The sequence below is a fragment of the Myotis nattereri genome (assembly GCF_964212035.1).
Source record: "Myotis nattereri genome assembly, chromosome: X".
Taxonomy (NCBI): Eukaryota; Metazoa; Chordata; class Mammalia; order Chiroptera; family Vespertilionidae; genus Myotis; species Myotis nattereri.
The window spans coordinates 98,379,001-98,395,044 of record NC_138078.1 but is presented as its reverse complement, the minus strand read 5'-3'; the positions used below and the strand labels follow the sequence as shown (position 1 = coordinate 98,395,044).

The 16,044-nt window shown below is 37.9% G+C and overlaps 1 protein-coding gene across 2 annotated transcripts in view; it reads right to left on the bottom strand.

Moving 5' to 3' along the window:
* Positions 1-1,213: 1,213 nt before the first annotated feature.
* Positions 1,214-16,044, bottom strand: part of MID2 (midline 2) — a 113,261-nt gene continuing 98,430 nt past the window's right edge. The window contains exons 6-10 of one of the 2 annotated variants that reach the window (XM_081081273.1): positions 12,040-12,167; positions 10,821-10,964; positions 4,767-4,928; positions 2,462-2,669; positions 1,214-2,093 (exon numbers count right to left, since the gene is read on the bottom strand). In XM_081081273.1, coding sequence (XP_080937399.1) covers positions 1,691-2,093; positions 2,462-2,669; positions 4,767-4,928; positions 10,821-10,964; positions 12,040-12,167 — 1,045 coding nt within the window. In that variant the 3' untranslated portion in view covers positions 1,214-1,690. Of the gene's footprint in view, positions 2,094-2,461; positions 2,670-4,766; positions 4,929-10,730; positions 10,965-12,039; positions 12,168-16,044 lie in introns of both variants that reach the window. The other variant, XM_081081272.1, reaches the window with a different exon arrangement.

The window sequence follows — 16,044 nt, the reverse complement described above, 5'->3', positions numbered from 1 at the left end:
TTTTTAAACCAAAAAGCTCACTTTGCCACTAGATATGTAAGTCTGAGCCAGCCATTTGCATCTGCCTCCATCTTGCTTTCCACGTTAGTTGAACAAACAATACAAAAGTGTTCTTCAGGGGATGTATATAGATATGGTGTCCCTCCTACAAAACAGTAAGCCATTTCACAGCAGGGACTAGGTTTTATCAGTATTTCAGTGGCAGTGTGGTACCTGGCATCTAGTAAGTAGTTCACTGACTGAATTAATAAATGAATATCCACCGAAGTGGTGGAAAGAAAGAGGGGAGAATTTGGGACACTCAAGGCTCCAATTTGGGAGCTTGTTACAGCTACAGTTTGGTACAACAGTAATGTTTTTACAACTCCCGAAAAGTAGACTCCTTGAAGCAGACTCAGCTCCTGGAAAGGAGACAGCTCTGGTTCTGACATCCCCATTCCAGCAGTGAAATTGACCATGATAGTAATAAGGCCTGGGATGAAGTTTATAAGTGCATTTGCAATGAAGGGTTAGCTAAGTAGATAAAGAGTGTAAACAAGATTGCAAAAAGGAATGATTATTTAGCCTGTTTAAGAAAACAAACTGTTCTCAAGCATTCACATCCCCCTCAGGCATTCTTAAGAAAATTCAAGTACATTTATATGCAAATAGTTGTATCCCTAACACTCCATTCTGATTAAGTAAACAAAGCAGGTTCTTAAAGAACCTCCATTATTTTTTTTGCATAATTTTAGTGACTGTATGTACTTGAGAATAAAAGAAAACTTATTTCTGTGATAGAATTTTTAACAATTCAGACAAACCTCCTCTATTAGGTAGCATCAATGAAACTGTGCTACATGTAACACTTCTACCTGGATCAATTTTCTATCTAGCAATAGTATCTCGTATGTAGTATTGTCCCTCAATGTCTCCTAATCCAACCTAGAGCTCTTCCTACCATCTATGTCATTATTGCATGTGAATGTGTGTGTGACAGTAAGGAAGAAAAAAGGGATGAATGGAGGGAGGGGATTAATGTTGACTGATTTTGTTGTTCTCTATAGGGGACAGAAATGAATTGTATAATTTATTTCCCCTTCCAGTATATTTTTGACCCAAATGAACAAATTAAGTTGATTATGTATATAAAATCTAGAAAATGAATAAATGATACATATTTATTCATTTTATAATTATATATACATATATGTTTTCTTCATAATAAATCCTTGATTATAGATTTTTATTGTAAGCTATATATAATATGTAACCATTTAACACTTTCAAATTCTACTGGGCCAAGTTGGCCAACACTAGAAAAGCTGACACCCCTATTTCCAGCTGGCTAGTCCCTTGTTCAGAGCATCATTCTACACTATTTACCTAGAATTACCCTAATTCCTTTCAATATCATTTGTACTTATAAATCACTGGGAAGTTTTAATTCTCTAATGACAAGAGAGGTATTTTCTAAATTTGTTCTCCAATGGCTTGAACCCAGACTACTCAGATAATTTGTTCTAAGAAACTCAAAACATTACTTCAAATATGAGCTTTAATGCACAAAAATTAAAGCTATAATATCTAGTTATTTTGGATGCTTCAAATGAACTTTATTTGGTATCTTGTATATTGGACACTAACTGAAGTTTAGGAGGGGAAGAACTGCTGAAGTGGAGAGCCAGAGAATTATATGCTTTCTTGAAATTTAATGGCAAGCTTTCATCCCAGAAACATAAGGGGATTCTTGAGGCCTGCAGTTGCATTCCTGACGCTCAGGGTAATCAATAAAATCTGGGGCAGGCAAGCCAGACAGGATCATTAGGGATTTGTTCCAGATTGTGAATGTTGGACAAACTGGAAGAATAAAGGTCACATCAAAAGTATGAAGATGCAGAGAGTTAGCTGGATCATAGAAAGACAGCATATTGTTGTCATAATCCAGAAGGACACCCAGGCGCTTCAACTGTGGGGGCACATCCACCAGCATTTCCTTGTTGTTATGTCTCACAACGAAGTTACTATTGCATCGAGAGAAAACCCATGAGGAGGCATTCTTGCCAATCCATTCATTCTTGGGAGCTGATTTGTAGGCAATGCCAATTGCATACCTGTGAAACAGTGGAAAGGAGAGAGAAATAAATATTTAGTAATGATCTGTGTTATGCTAGATACCATACAGAATACATAAGAAATAGAATACATGACTCTTCCTTAAATAGTTTATATTTAGATCCATAATGTTGATACCACTAGAACTTTAATAAGTTAGCAATTAAAGTGCTGTAGTAGTTTCCAACTCCTAGCTCAGTATATTTTCCATGATTTATTTTTAAAAGCTGGCACATTTTTCTAGGAGTGGTTTTCATCACATGTTTTTTAACCTTGACTTACTGGTATTATGTCTATGTTATAGAACTGGATCTCAGGAACCTAACAACAGGGGAGAGAAGAGAAAAGAATAGTGAGATCCACTCACCATGTTGAGGAAGCCATGACTACCTCCCAATAGTGGCAGCCACTGTCAATGAATATATTTCCTGCTGCGCCATAGCACCCTGTGCCACTAAACCTCTCTGGAGTATGGCTTTTCTTCAGAGAGCTTTCATCCTTCTCCATCTGCAGTCCATCATTGGAGATCTTCAACTTCTTGTGAGTCATTTTGGGATCCAGTTTAAAGGGTTGGCCTGAAAAAAGTAGAAATAAGAAAACGCATGAGGAAATATTTAAGAATTCTTTGTCTTCCAGGACCATCACTACCAGAGGAGCCTTGATATGATGGTCATTCTTGGATCAGTGCAAGTTGGCTGTTTTTTGTTATATGAAGGAAACAGGCCAAAAGTCACCATATTCAATAAAATAAGAATATGCTGCCCTGGCCGGTGTAGCTCAGTTGGTTGGAGTGTCATCCCATACACAGAAAGGTAGCGGGTTTGATTACTGGTCAGGGCATACACCCGAGTTGTGGGTTTGATTCCTGGTCAGGGTGCGTGTAGGAGGCAATAGATAGATGTTTGTTTTCTCTCTCTCTCTCTCTCTCTCTCTCTCTCTCTCTCTCTCTCTCTCCCTTCCTCTCTCTAAATCAGTAAAGAAACATATCCTTGGGTGAGGGTTTAAAACAATACTATGCTGCCCCCTTCATATATTACCAAATTAAAAGGGGACTCTTAGGGTCTCAAATACGTTTATTATTTTACTTTTATTTCAGTAGGTGATTTGGTATTTGACTGGATTTTAGTGTTTGAGGTGAGACAAAGTGAGGGAATTGATGAGATCATTTTTGCTTATTAGCAGATCAAAACTGAAAATAAATCAGCAACAGGACAATTTTTTTTTGCCCTCTTCCAACTGGGATATAAATAATGTAATTAGGTAACTTCATTAGAGTGACTATTGCATCATCAATGGTCAGATAAAATATTTGTTGTGTAAGATCATTCACAACAGATAATTCCTTATCTTCATATGACAAATCCAGGTACTAGCACCACCAATTGCTGTGAATGGCAAGAGCCATATCAGACAAAATTTGTCTGTGGCAGACACTGTTGGTGAACACAACACCTATTTCCTACTTTTTCTTTCTTACCCACTTTCACTATAGAGGCCAGAAAAGCTAAATACTCCAGCACCTAAGTCTCCCTTGCTGCTAGGGGCAGCTAATAAGATGGAAATAGTTGGAAGCCGAAGTCAGACAGGGTGTGAGAACCTTCTGGGAAAGTGCATGTTTTTGTGATAAAAGGAATAGCCATCATGTATACCAGCCCTTTATCTTTCTTCCTTTCTTGAAAGAAAATATGACATCTACTGGTTGCAGTAGCTCTGTTGTGACCATGTGGCAAAAAGCCAATACAGGAGAAGGGGCCTGAGTCTTTTACGACATCACAGAACTGATGCAACACCCTGAACTGCATACCTTCAAACCTCTTGCTATGGTATTTTTAAAAATATATTTTTATTGATTTCAGAGAGGGAGGGAGAAGGAGAGAGAGAGACAGAAACATCAATGATGAGAATCATTGGTTGGCTGCCTCCTGCATGCCCCCTACTGGGGATGAGCCTGCAACCCAGGCATGTGCCCTGACTGGGAATCAAACTGTGACTTCCTGGTTCATAGATCAATGCTCAACCACTGAGCCACTCCAGCCGGGCCAAACCTCTTGCTATGTTAGAGAAAGAAAAACAATACTTTGTTTGAGCTACTAACAAGTAACTATTTGTTAAGCTAAATTAATTGAATTTTCTGTCACTTGCAGTCAAAAGCATTCCTAACAGGTATGGCTTCTCTGCAGTAGGATTTTAGCAGATTATCACAAACACAGTCATGCTCCACAAAATGATATTTCATTCAATGACGGACCACATATAGGATAGTGGTATGCCATATAGCCTAGGTGTGGAGTAGGCTATATCACCTAGGTTTGTGTAAATACATTCAATGACATTTGCACAACAACAAAATTGTCTAATGATTCATTTCTCAGAATATTTCTCTATTATTAAGTGGTGACTGTAATAGTCTTTTTTTTTACTCAACTGTCCCCCAAACATGAGGATGGAGTGCAGAGAAAACCACTTCACTAACATCCTCCAAAGCCACCAGCTAGTTTATGTATATCTGTATCCACATATCTTCCAGAGCCTTGAACAAACCCCTCGATCAAAGCACAAACTATAACAGTAAAGCTCCTCTACCCAGGGCCTCTGATGTCTCCTCAGGCTAAGTGTACTCCCTGGCACAGAGGGGAAAACTGATGTCTCCTTTCAGAATCACCATAACATACTGTTTGTTTTTAGTCGGGTAGGTTCACTGTTACGGCTGCCTGCTTGATTTATAGCTTTAACAATGAAGATGTAGCGTGTTCCACTCTGGAGTCCATGCACTGTGTAATGGTTCTGCTTAATGTTGGGAACAATCATCCAGCTATCCACCGAATTATACAGGCCTGTAACATGGGGAAAGACAAGGACATTAATCAGTAGGTAATAGAAATAGAATGAAAAAGCACACTGAAAATTCATCATAAGCGCCCCCAAAATTGATTTTTTTTGTGTGAGTCCTGGAATACATAGTGAAATGAACCTCCTCTGCTTTTTTCCTGCCATGGAGCTAGGCTCATGCATAGTTCCTTGCTTCTGGTAATTAAATGTAACCACTAAGGAAAGTGAGGTTACTTTAATTTTCTTCAAAATAATATAGGAAAAACTATTCCACAAAATCACAGAATCATCTCTTTTATGGAGTCTCTAGATCTTCACCCCAAAGGTCCAATCCTCTGAGAGCTGAGTCTGGCCTTGTATGGATGGAACAGTCCTGTGCAGAGTACAGGAACATTGAATCTAAAAACCAAAAGGACACCTAGACACCATATTTCCCTCATTTCACAAATGGGACACTCAGATGGAGAGAAGAAAAGTGATTTGCCCAAGGCCACAGATAGATGGTGATGATGCTGAGAGTAGAAGAAACCTAGTCTCCTTAACACTAGTTCGGTGTTCTCTCCATTGCATCACAAGTCACAGGGTGAACAACTATGTCTTGTTGTCATTGCAAGGTAGCAACTCTCTTAGGGCTTATGACTCAACTCTCCCATCCCATCCTCACTCTTATTTCCAAGACTAGTTGGGCTCTAGGTATGATAGGGAAGCCAAGGAGGTGACATGATAACCAAAGCAAAATATTATCTCCTCACTTGACACTACAGTTTTATCCCTTCCTGGTTCTGATCCCAATATTCTTTTGGGGTTGGGTGACTCAGAAACACACTATTATCTTGAACATTCTTTCCTCCCAAGTCAGGAAAAGGTTCAGAGATCTATGTTTCTGCTTTTGAAACTATTTAGAGCATAAACATGGACTTAAACAGAGGGAAACATACAGAACTAAAAACGTATTTGGCTAACTATTAATACAAGAGGTATCAACATTCTAGTCTATGGATTACCTATATTTCTCTCTTCTGTTATCTTCTTTCAGTCAGTTTACTGCTTTTTAAACACAATTCTACCAAAGGGTGGAAAGGAAATGGTGAGGAAAATGAGTGATGAATTTAGTCACTTCTATACAGCTGTAGTAAAGGGTTTAAGTGAGATTGAAAAGAAAAAAAACAATAAATTTTTAAAAAGCAATTTTTTCAGCAGGGTTTTATAATTAATTTGGGGGGGATAGAAAAAGTATAAATTAAAACTAGAAAAAGAAGCACAATGGAGGGCAAAAAGATATGCTATAGAAAGAAGAATAATTAGTGGAAATGATCAGTGATTCTTAGGGAAATATAATAAAGGGATAAGAGCCAGGGACAATGCTTGAGTGTTTGGCTGTCTACACACCAATGCATAGTATGAATCATAAACTGCACATGAAATTTTAATACAAAGAGGGAAATATATGATCTTCCAGACATACTTCTAACAATGCAAAATAGAAAACAAAACAGGTTTCATAATGAAGTATTATGCAATAGTAAAAATGAACTGATATTGAGTGATTTCCAAGGTATATTGTTAATTGAATTAAGCAAGTTGTGTAAAAGCATGCATAATATTAGTATGCTACCTTTTTGCAAGAAAGAAAGGCAAATAAGAAAACATACATACACCGGGGGGGGGGGCGGGAAGGACACATATGTAATACCCTTTGTAATAATTTAAGCAATAAAATAAATAAAAAAAAATAAAAAGCAAAAAAACCCCACAACAAAACAAAACAAAAAAAACCATACATACATTTGTGTGGAGTTATAAAACAACAATAACAACAGGAAGGAAAAAAAACCCAGAAAATAATGAAGTTGGTTATTTACAAGGGATGGGGATGGGTGAACAGGATTAAAAGTATATGGTAGTGACTGTGCTTTATCAGAGCTGTTTTTAATGATGTTATTCTAGAATGTGTTCTTTCCAGATGATGATGGAGAAACTTAAAAAAATGGTGCCAGGTACCACAACAGTAACAGAACTTTGCTGTTTTATGGAGATTTGTTTTTTACCTTTTTTTTATTGGAGTGTGCTGGATGTCTCTAAAATTTTGTTCAGATGACTGGAGAACCTGGAAAATCTGTTGCTGCTATTGATGCATAAAATACTGCTATTGATCTTTTTAAATAAATAAAGTATATATATATATATATAATTTATAAATTATATATATATATATATATATATATATATATATATATATATATATAGTTTGAATTTTTGAAAACTTTAGTTGTGCTGTCAACTTTGGAAAAACTATCCCAGTTGTACTGTGTTGGGTTGGCATTGTAGAGAAGTTAACAGCCATATTGGTCTAGAAACGTTCAACACATTTTTTTTCTATTTCTACAGGGGTAACGCACTGTATTAAATATGTAAGGTCTTAATCTACATGGGTTTGATTACAGAAACTAATAAAGTATTATCTAAACAAAAAAGTATATGGGAGAGAATGACACTTATATGAATATACCTTTTTTGTACAGTTTTCCTTTTTGGAATCATGCTGCTGTTTTATAAATTCAAAAGTTAAAATAAAATTAACATGATTGGGAAGAGTGAATACTAAAACTAAAGACAAACTGAAACAAATGAGCCCAACTGCGTTTCAAATGAAAAATAACCACACCAAAGGGATGGGGGTAGGAGGAGAATTGCAAACAAGTCCTGAACTATTGTTTGTTTTATAGTGGTTTGGGCAAAGCAAATTCTGAACCTATTGTAAATATATTATGGAAGTGAGCAAATGAGTACATGTATTAATGTTGTTAGGAGCCAGGGTTCTCACTGTGAAAGTAGGAACATACAAATATGTAATGGGGGAAGGCAAGAAAGAACCTGCGGGATGAACTGAAATTGGAGGTATTGATGGAAACTCATGATATCTAAATATATATATGTATGTGTATACATATGTGCACATATGTAAAGTATATGTATATATACTCTTTGTGTGTTCATATATATACATACATGGGTGGATGTGTGTATTTCTAATCTCCATGTCTTGGTCTCCAATACCATTCTCCCCCTAAATAAAGTGGTTTAAAAAGAGAGAAAATGTGGAAAAACCTTAAGGGAAGTGTCTCTCAGAAGCGAGGTTCAGTCAACAGGTAGGACTGGAACCATGAATTTTCATGAATACTTATTCTTAGTAAAATAGTTTTAGTTTATCTGCCCACTGCCATAAAAAATTTTGCTTCAGGGTCTGCCCTTGTCCCAGTCCTGTTCTACTTTTCTATCAATGATCAGAGGAAGACATGGAAGGCAGCGTAGAAGGGGAAGTAAATGTATTGGAAGGCAGAAACTGGTCAAAGGGATATTAGCAGGCTAGAATGAGGAATCAAAGGTGTTGTATTTCCATGTAGACAATAAATTAATTTAACAGGAATAGGATTTAAAATTCCTAGGGATGTCAGCTGACTATATGCTCAGCCAACACTGACTAATCAATACAGCTATTCATTAAATAAATAAATAAATAAATAAATAAATAAATAAATAAATAAAAAGGTTCCAAGGAGAAGGGTAACAGCTAATATACAGAGAAATAATCCAGCTGTCCCCTGCAATGGTCAGACTACTTTTGGAGTGTGTTCACTTTTTTTAAATTCTCACCCAAGGATATTTTTTCCATTGCTCTTTAGAGAGAGTGGAAAGGAGGGAGAAGGGAGAGAGGTACACAGAGAGAAAAACATTGATGTGAGGGAGACACATTGATTGGTTGCCTCCTACATGTGCCCTAACTGGGGGACAGGATCAAACCTGCAACCCAGGTATGTGCCCTTGAGTGGGAATTGAACTCGTGATCCTTCGGTTCACGGGCTGGCATTCTAACCACTAAGCAACATCGGCCAGGGCTATATTATGAAGCATTTTGACAAGTAGCAGTGTGTCCATACAAAGACTACTAGGATGGTAAAAGGTATGGAACATGAGAAGCAATTCAAATAACTGAGGATGTTTAGCCTGGAAAGGAGAAAATTTAGAAGAGACACAAGAACTACCTAAAATAATCTGAAGAACTGTCATGTGAAAGATTGATTAAGTTTGTTAGTGAGGCATAAAATGGCAGGCCTAGGACTAATTGGTAGCTGTGGTTTAATACAAGAAGCATTAGCTTGAAGTCTGACAGGCTTGAGTTTAAATCTTGACTCCATCAGTTTGTAGCTTTGTGACCTTGGGCAACTCATTTTGACCCTCAGTTTCTTCATCTATAAAATAGAATTAATATCATCTATTTCATTAGGCTAAGTAAGAACTCATGAAGACTAAATAAGATAACGTATGTGGGAGCAATTGCAAATGGCAAAACATAATACAGGTGTAAATTATTATTGTCATTATTATTTACTAGGGAAAAAGTTAGAACTTTTATAAAGAAGCACTGACAATTATTTACAGCTGTTTAATTCAATGAGCTGTTTTTTTAGAAGTGAAATATCCATCACTGAAAATGTTCAATCAGAGACAGGATAATCATCTACTGGGAATCTGGTAGAACAAAAGAAGATTAGAACAGATGACTTCTAATGTCATCCCTTCGAATTCTAAGATGCTATAATCGCTTTGCTATTAACAATTAACCTTTAAGCTTTTTTTTTTTTTTTTTTACAAAAGACTATATAACCTTTAAAATAAAGGTGGCAGCCTTTAGATCTTTGCCAATATTTGGACTTATTCTCAACTCCAGGAGTCTACTGTTCTCCCCATATCAGGAAGAAGAAGCACAGTTGCTGGCTCTAAGACTTTCCAGAGCAAGAGAGACAAGTGCAGAAAAGCATGTTGGGAAGGCCTTAGAGTTTGTGACTTCACAAAACGAAGAAATACCCAGGAACACCCAAGATCACAGCTATCTTGGCGAAGTGGCTTAGGTTGGAACTGCACGAGGCAAGTGTTTTCGAGAGTTTGACCCCAAATGTCCTCTCACCTCTCCACCCCACTACGTGGCCCAGAATTGTCACAATTCAGCAAAAGGAAGCCTATCAGGAGGGTTTCACTGGAAAAACTCCTCTCATGCAAGCCTGTGAAGTCAGAAACAGAAGCACAAACACACAGGTAAAAGAAAATACTAATTAGCAGCTATGCAGATGCAACCTTAGGATGGAAATCAGTTCCAGTGTTGAATCTAGCTTTAATTCTTCTTTCATTTCCATTTTTCCCCAGTGCACTGAGGGGAATTTGCACCTTGAACCCTCTTATCTGGCAATCGATGAGTTAAGTTCTTACTCTGCCCTGTCTTGATCCAATTCATCAGAAGGTGAAACTGTAAGAGCTAAATGACTGCTTTTTTAACATCTTTCATTTTGTGGCCCACTGACAAGTTTTTATATTTGGTGTAATTCTTTGAGGAAAGGGAGAAGGGGTAAAGGAAAGAGTGACAGAGGCAGGAAGCTTGTCACTATATTTACTAATACAAATGCGTATGGTAAAGGAAGTAGTAGTCTTTGAACATAATGTATTTTACCATGGTAATGAAGTGGAAGAAAAGTCAAGGGGAGAGATGTTCACACACATAGAATCAGCAATGATGGTGGCTTAGCTACCCAGGAACAATATATGAGCTCTATTCTAACTTGAGAGAGTGGAGTGACATGGATTAACTGAGGAAAAGCTAAAGATTACATAAACAAATGGGAGTGGCCCCAGTGACTGCCCAGCAAGGAAATACACTACTTGCTGATGGGCCCGTTGCAATGCAAAGCTGGGGGAGCTTATACTGTCTACAAAACACTGTTCTAAACAACCTAACATGTCTTACAAACACTTGCCTCGTGGCGCCCCGGCCAATCTTGAGCAGCTTACTGCTTCCTTACATTTCCTTATCTCTGGCCACAGGCCCCAACTACACCATGACTTACTGATGAAGTTAGCCTGGCCAGTGAATATGGTGTACTGAAGCTCATAGGAGCTGATGCTGAACTCATCATCCGAGATCCAGTGGACTGTAATGGTATCATGGGAGGCAGTACAGAGTTCCTCTCGGATAGATGGTGGGTTTGGGGCTGTAGGAAAAGGTGGAAAAGAAGGTAAGGAAATCACATTTTCTGTTCTGGAATTTTACAATCATTACTTTTGCTGCTCAACCCAACATCTTGTGAGATTTTAATGAGAAGCTTTATACTTCACATACCATAGAACCTAAAGCAAAGGGTAGAGACCTCAAGCTCCCCCAACTCACTTTTGCTTCAATGATAAAGACTTATTAGGCAAAGATATAAGCCTAAGTTATTGAGATGAATGACCAATTGTCTACACTGTCTGCAAACACAGGTAAATATTAGACCAAAGTGGTCACACCATTTTCTTATTACATGACCTTCAACCTATTACGTTTTATTTCAAAATAAGTTTTACTATATATGTTTGGCAGTATACCAAAATGCAAAATAATATGTGTTCCCTTACCTGTAAAATAAGGATGATAATTAAATCATAGATTTGTTGCAAGGATTCATGACATAAAATTAATATACAGTGTCTGGCATAAAGTAGATGTTCAATAAATGACAGCTATTTTAATATATTAACAAAAATAACTCAAAGTTATTATGTGTGTGTATTTTTCTCAGGAAATGATCATTCAAATAACCCTGAATATAGCCAGCATTTTTTAAAGGTTGGTTGCATTCCCTCATTTTCTAAAATTCTCTGCAAGCCAGATATTTCTTACATTTTTCTTCCTAATCTGCCAATTCTTAAGTTTCCTTAAAACGATTTGAGTAGTATCTGTACCCATGTGGGACATTCTCTAATATTCCATAATTTCCACCTGAGTCCTACCCCCATAACAAGTAACAATATATTACTGATAGGTTCATAAGGAGAACTCCTTTAGCAACTATTTCTTTTTTACCTTTAAATATGGATGTTATACCTAGTCTGCCCCAGAAATATTTGACAAATCATCTTTCTTTTCTGTTATATTAACAAAAATGTGTTCTATTTAAAAAGACACATGTATCATTTCATAGGTTATAAAAGCATTTACATTATACATATTGTCCTTTCCAGATTATTTTAAAGTATAAGCACACCAAAAGAAAAAAATATGAGAAAGGAAGCACAGTATTTTCACACCTGTTAAATAATCTAGCCCCTCTAGCAATTTCTTTTCTCTGGAAAAATCTAAAGCAAAGTTTTCAAAGGCATCATTAAAATTGATGTCGGGAATCAAAACTTGAGAAGATGCAGTTGCCATAGCGACCCTGCAAAAGAAAAAAAGTACATCAATATACATCAAAATAAGTTTGCAATCATTATGCAGTGTTTGATTTCTGGCTTAACAAGGTAAAATTAAATGACTTGTAAGACTTGATTCATTAAGTGAAAAATCTCATATCTGTGCTTTGCCAATGGAAACCATTTAAATGTTAATCATCAGGAACCAATTAAGGGTTGTATCATATTTATTCACATATATTCACTTCTCAAACACCCCCCCCCATCCTGTCTTAATTTTGAGAAGTAAATACAGGATTTCCCCCCCACTGCATCAACTTCCATCTGGCAGGTGTCATCAAAACTAGACCTCTGAAGGCTTGGTAAGAGCAGTTTGAAAGATTTTCTTATGCTAATCAATAAGATTAGCACATTGGAGCTGAGTTAAAACCTTCCCCTAAGAACTGTACTTTATTTGATCTTTTCTAACATTTACATTTAATTGTATTATTATCTAGTTGTATAATGTTATGCTAGCTTTATCTCTTCAACTAATTCTAAGCAACTCAAGAGCAGGGTTCATATTTTGTACCTCATATCTTCCATGGTCCCTAACAGAGTGTTGAACACATGCTAAATCAATAATTACTGAATGAATAACTTAATAACCAACAACAACACAACTGCTAACATTTATTTAGTATTTTACATACATACCTTATATACATACATACTTTACATACATAAATACATACATAATTCACATACATTATCTAATTTTTTTCCATTTTGTAAATGAGAAAGATGACACATAGAAAGATTAAGAAACTTGCCCAAGGTCATACAACCAGTAAGAGTCAGGAAAAAAAAGAAATATAAAATATAACTGAACTTATATTCATCGGCTTCTCAATTTCATACCTTAACTATTTAAAACAGTTCCTTTTTTGAACAAAAAAAAATGTATGTATGGATTCCAAGATGGCTGCAGAGTAGGTGGAAGCTAAACTCACCTGCTCCCAGTGCCAAACCAGATTTACAGCTAAATTATACAGCAATCAACCTGAATAACCAACTGAAAGCTAGCTGAACTGAAATATTATAACCAAGAATTTACAGAAGACACCATAGAACCTGATAAGGGTCAAGACGCAGAAAGATCTGGGAAGCTGGAGGGATATCTCAGTTGTAAAACTCCCTCTCCCCAGCAGCGTGGGGTCTCAATGCAATACTGGGATTCTCAGCCCAGAGCAACAAAGATGAGAGAAGGGAGTCTGCTAGAGACCCACATGCCCCCTTCCCAGGTTCAAGCACTCCTATTGTTATAGCACCACCTAGTCTTTCAACTACTGGAGATACCACCTTGCTGAGTTCAGGTCCTATACAGGGGTCAGCTGGCTGCACCCAGCCAGGAGCTTCAGCGCACTCTTTTCCGGGGAAGCTCTTGGTAGAGACTCAGACAGTGATTGAACTGTGTAGTTTGGGAAGTGGACATTTCTTCCCCACCTCTAAGCACAGGTGGTGCCACCCCCCCACACTTGTTGAATTATTTGGACTGCCCTACCACCATAGAGGGATCAGAGTGCCAGAGCTGGAATGTTCAGAGCATGTCTCCCAGGAAGGATTTGTCTGAGAAACAGACAGATGGGTGCTGAGTTGTGTGGCTACATCACAAGGGGGATCAGAGGGCTATTCAGAGCTGGATTCTTTGGTGCATGTCTATCTCAGATGCTCTTGCTGGGAAGGGGAAGAAGTGCCCATCCCCCTCGTACAGGCTCCCTGGCACCACCCCCAACAGGAGACTGTTTGGATCTGCCCTCCCAAGTCCCAGTGGTCCCATACTACTGAGCTCAGGCTCCTCCCGGCAGAATATGAAACAGACTGAGTTGTGTGGCTCTAGGACATGGGGCATTTTCCCCTTGCATGCCCAACTGAAGTATAGCCCTCCCTTCACATAGACAAATCATGGTCCTTTGGGCCTGATTAATTTTGCTGGCCTCACCCTCATGATTCACTGAGACCATGCCCCACCATAAAGGTGTCTGAGCACCCAGCAGGTGGCAGCTAAACTTAGTATACCTAAGGACTTTTGCTGAGTGGCCACAGAACCAGCACTGGCACCATATTTGAACCTGCATCAATCTGGTAAACACTGTCACACCCCTATGTGGTGACTCACTTAGAGTTTACCTCAGGAAAATCAAATACCTCCAGAGGCTATTTCAGTGACTGAGCATAATAGGAGCCGGGAGATGGATATAGGCTAAGTATCTCAAGGTGCTTTGGGACTTTTGATGATTTGCCCCTGGACCTGGTGGTGGTAATAACCAGCCCTGGTGTGCAGTTTGGTCCTGCCCATGCACACCCCGGATAAGTACAGACAGCCACAAACTGTACATCACTTTGTAGCTCCAAACAGATTATCCAGGGCCAGTCACAGACAGTGTCTGCCATGGGCCTGCACCAGAGTCACTCCTAGAAGCCCAGAAACAACACATCCAGTGCCCAGCTACAGACAGCATGAGAACAGGATCCAGTAAGTTTCACAAGCAGCATACCCAGAGGAAAATCTTGGTAGGCACCTAATCCTGCTGAGGTGAATTCTGTGTCAGTTGGTGAGTACCTGCACAGCAGCTTGCATGCTGTGGTTGGGGTTGATCCTCACAGTCAGTCAGGCTGAAGGATGATCCCATGCACAAACAGACCAATAGCAATCAAGTTTTCAATTACAACAGGAGGGGCAACACAAACTGGACATTCCTGGAGCACCATATCAAGTGATCGAAGAGACTGCATCACTGGACCCCACAGGACACCTATTACATAAGACCAACTTACCAAAACTAGAAGTCACAGCAGATCAACCTAGTACATAGAAACAAAAACAAAGAAGCAGCAAAATGTGGAGAGGAAGAAACATACCCCAAATGAAAGAACAGAAGACATCTCTAGAAAAATAGATAAATGAAATGGAGACAAGCAACTTATCAAATGAAGATTTCAGAAAAATGGTTATAAGGATGCTCAAGGAACTTAGTAAAAACGACAATGTACTTAGTGAGAACTATAACGACATGAAAAAGGATGTAGAAATCATAAAAAAGAACCAGTCAGAAATAAAGACTACAATATCTGAAATGGAGAATGCATTAGAATAAATAAACAGTAGGCTGGACAATTCAGAGGATAGAATCAATGATTTGAAAAACAAAAGAAAAAACAACCAATAAGAACAGAAAAAAGAAAAAGAATTTTAAAAATGAAGATAGTTTAAGGGACTTTTGGACAACATGGAGTGTAACACCTGCATCACAGGGGTACCAGGAAGAGAAGAGAGAGAGCAAGGGATTGAGAACATATTTGAATAAATAATGACCAAAAATTGCCCAACCGGGTGAAGGAAAAAGACCAGGAAGCTCAGACAGTGCCAAATAAAATGAACCCAAAGTGGCCCACACCAAGACACATCATAGTAAAATGGCAAAGTACAAGGACAAAAAGAGAATCTTAAATTCAACAAGAGAAAGAGTTAGCTATAAGGAAGCTCCCATAAGACTGTCAGCTGATTTCTCAACGGAAGTATTTCAGGCAAAAGGGGATTGATGTGAAATATTCAAAGTGATAAAAAGCAAGGACATACAACCAAGACTATTTTACCCAGTAAGGCTATAATTTGAAGTTGAATGAAAAATAAAGAGCTTCCCAGACAAGAAAAAGTTAAAGAAGTTTGATACCACAAAACCAGCACTATAAGAAACGTTAAAGGGCCTTATAAAAGAAAATAAGAAAAGAAGTAGGAGGGGAGGAGGAAGTGGAGGAAGAGAGGAACATAGTTAAAAGAATAAAATGGCAATAATTACGTACCTATCAATAATTACTTTAATGTAAATGACTTACATGCTCCAACCAAAAGACATACGGTTG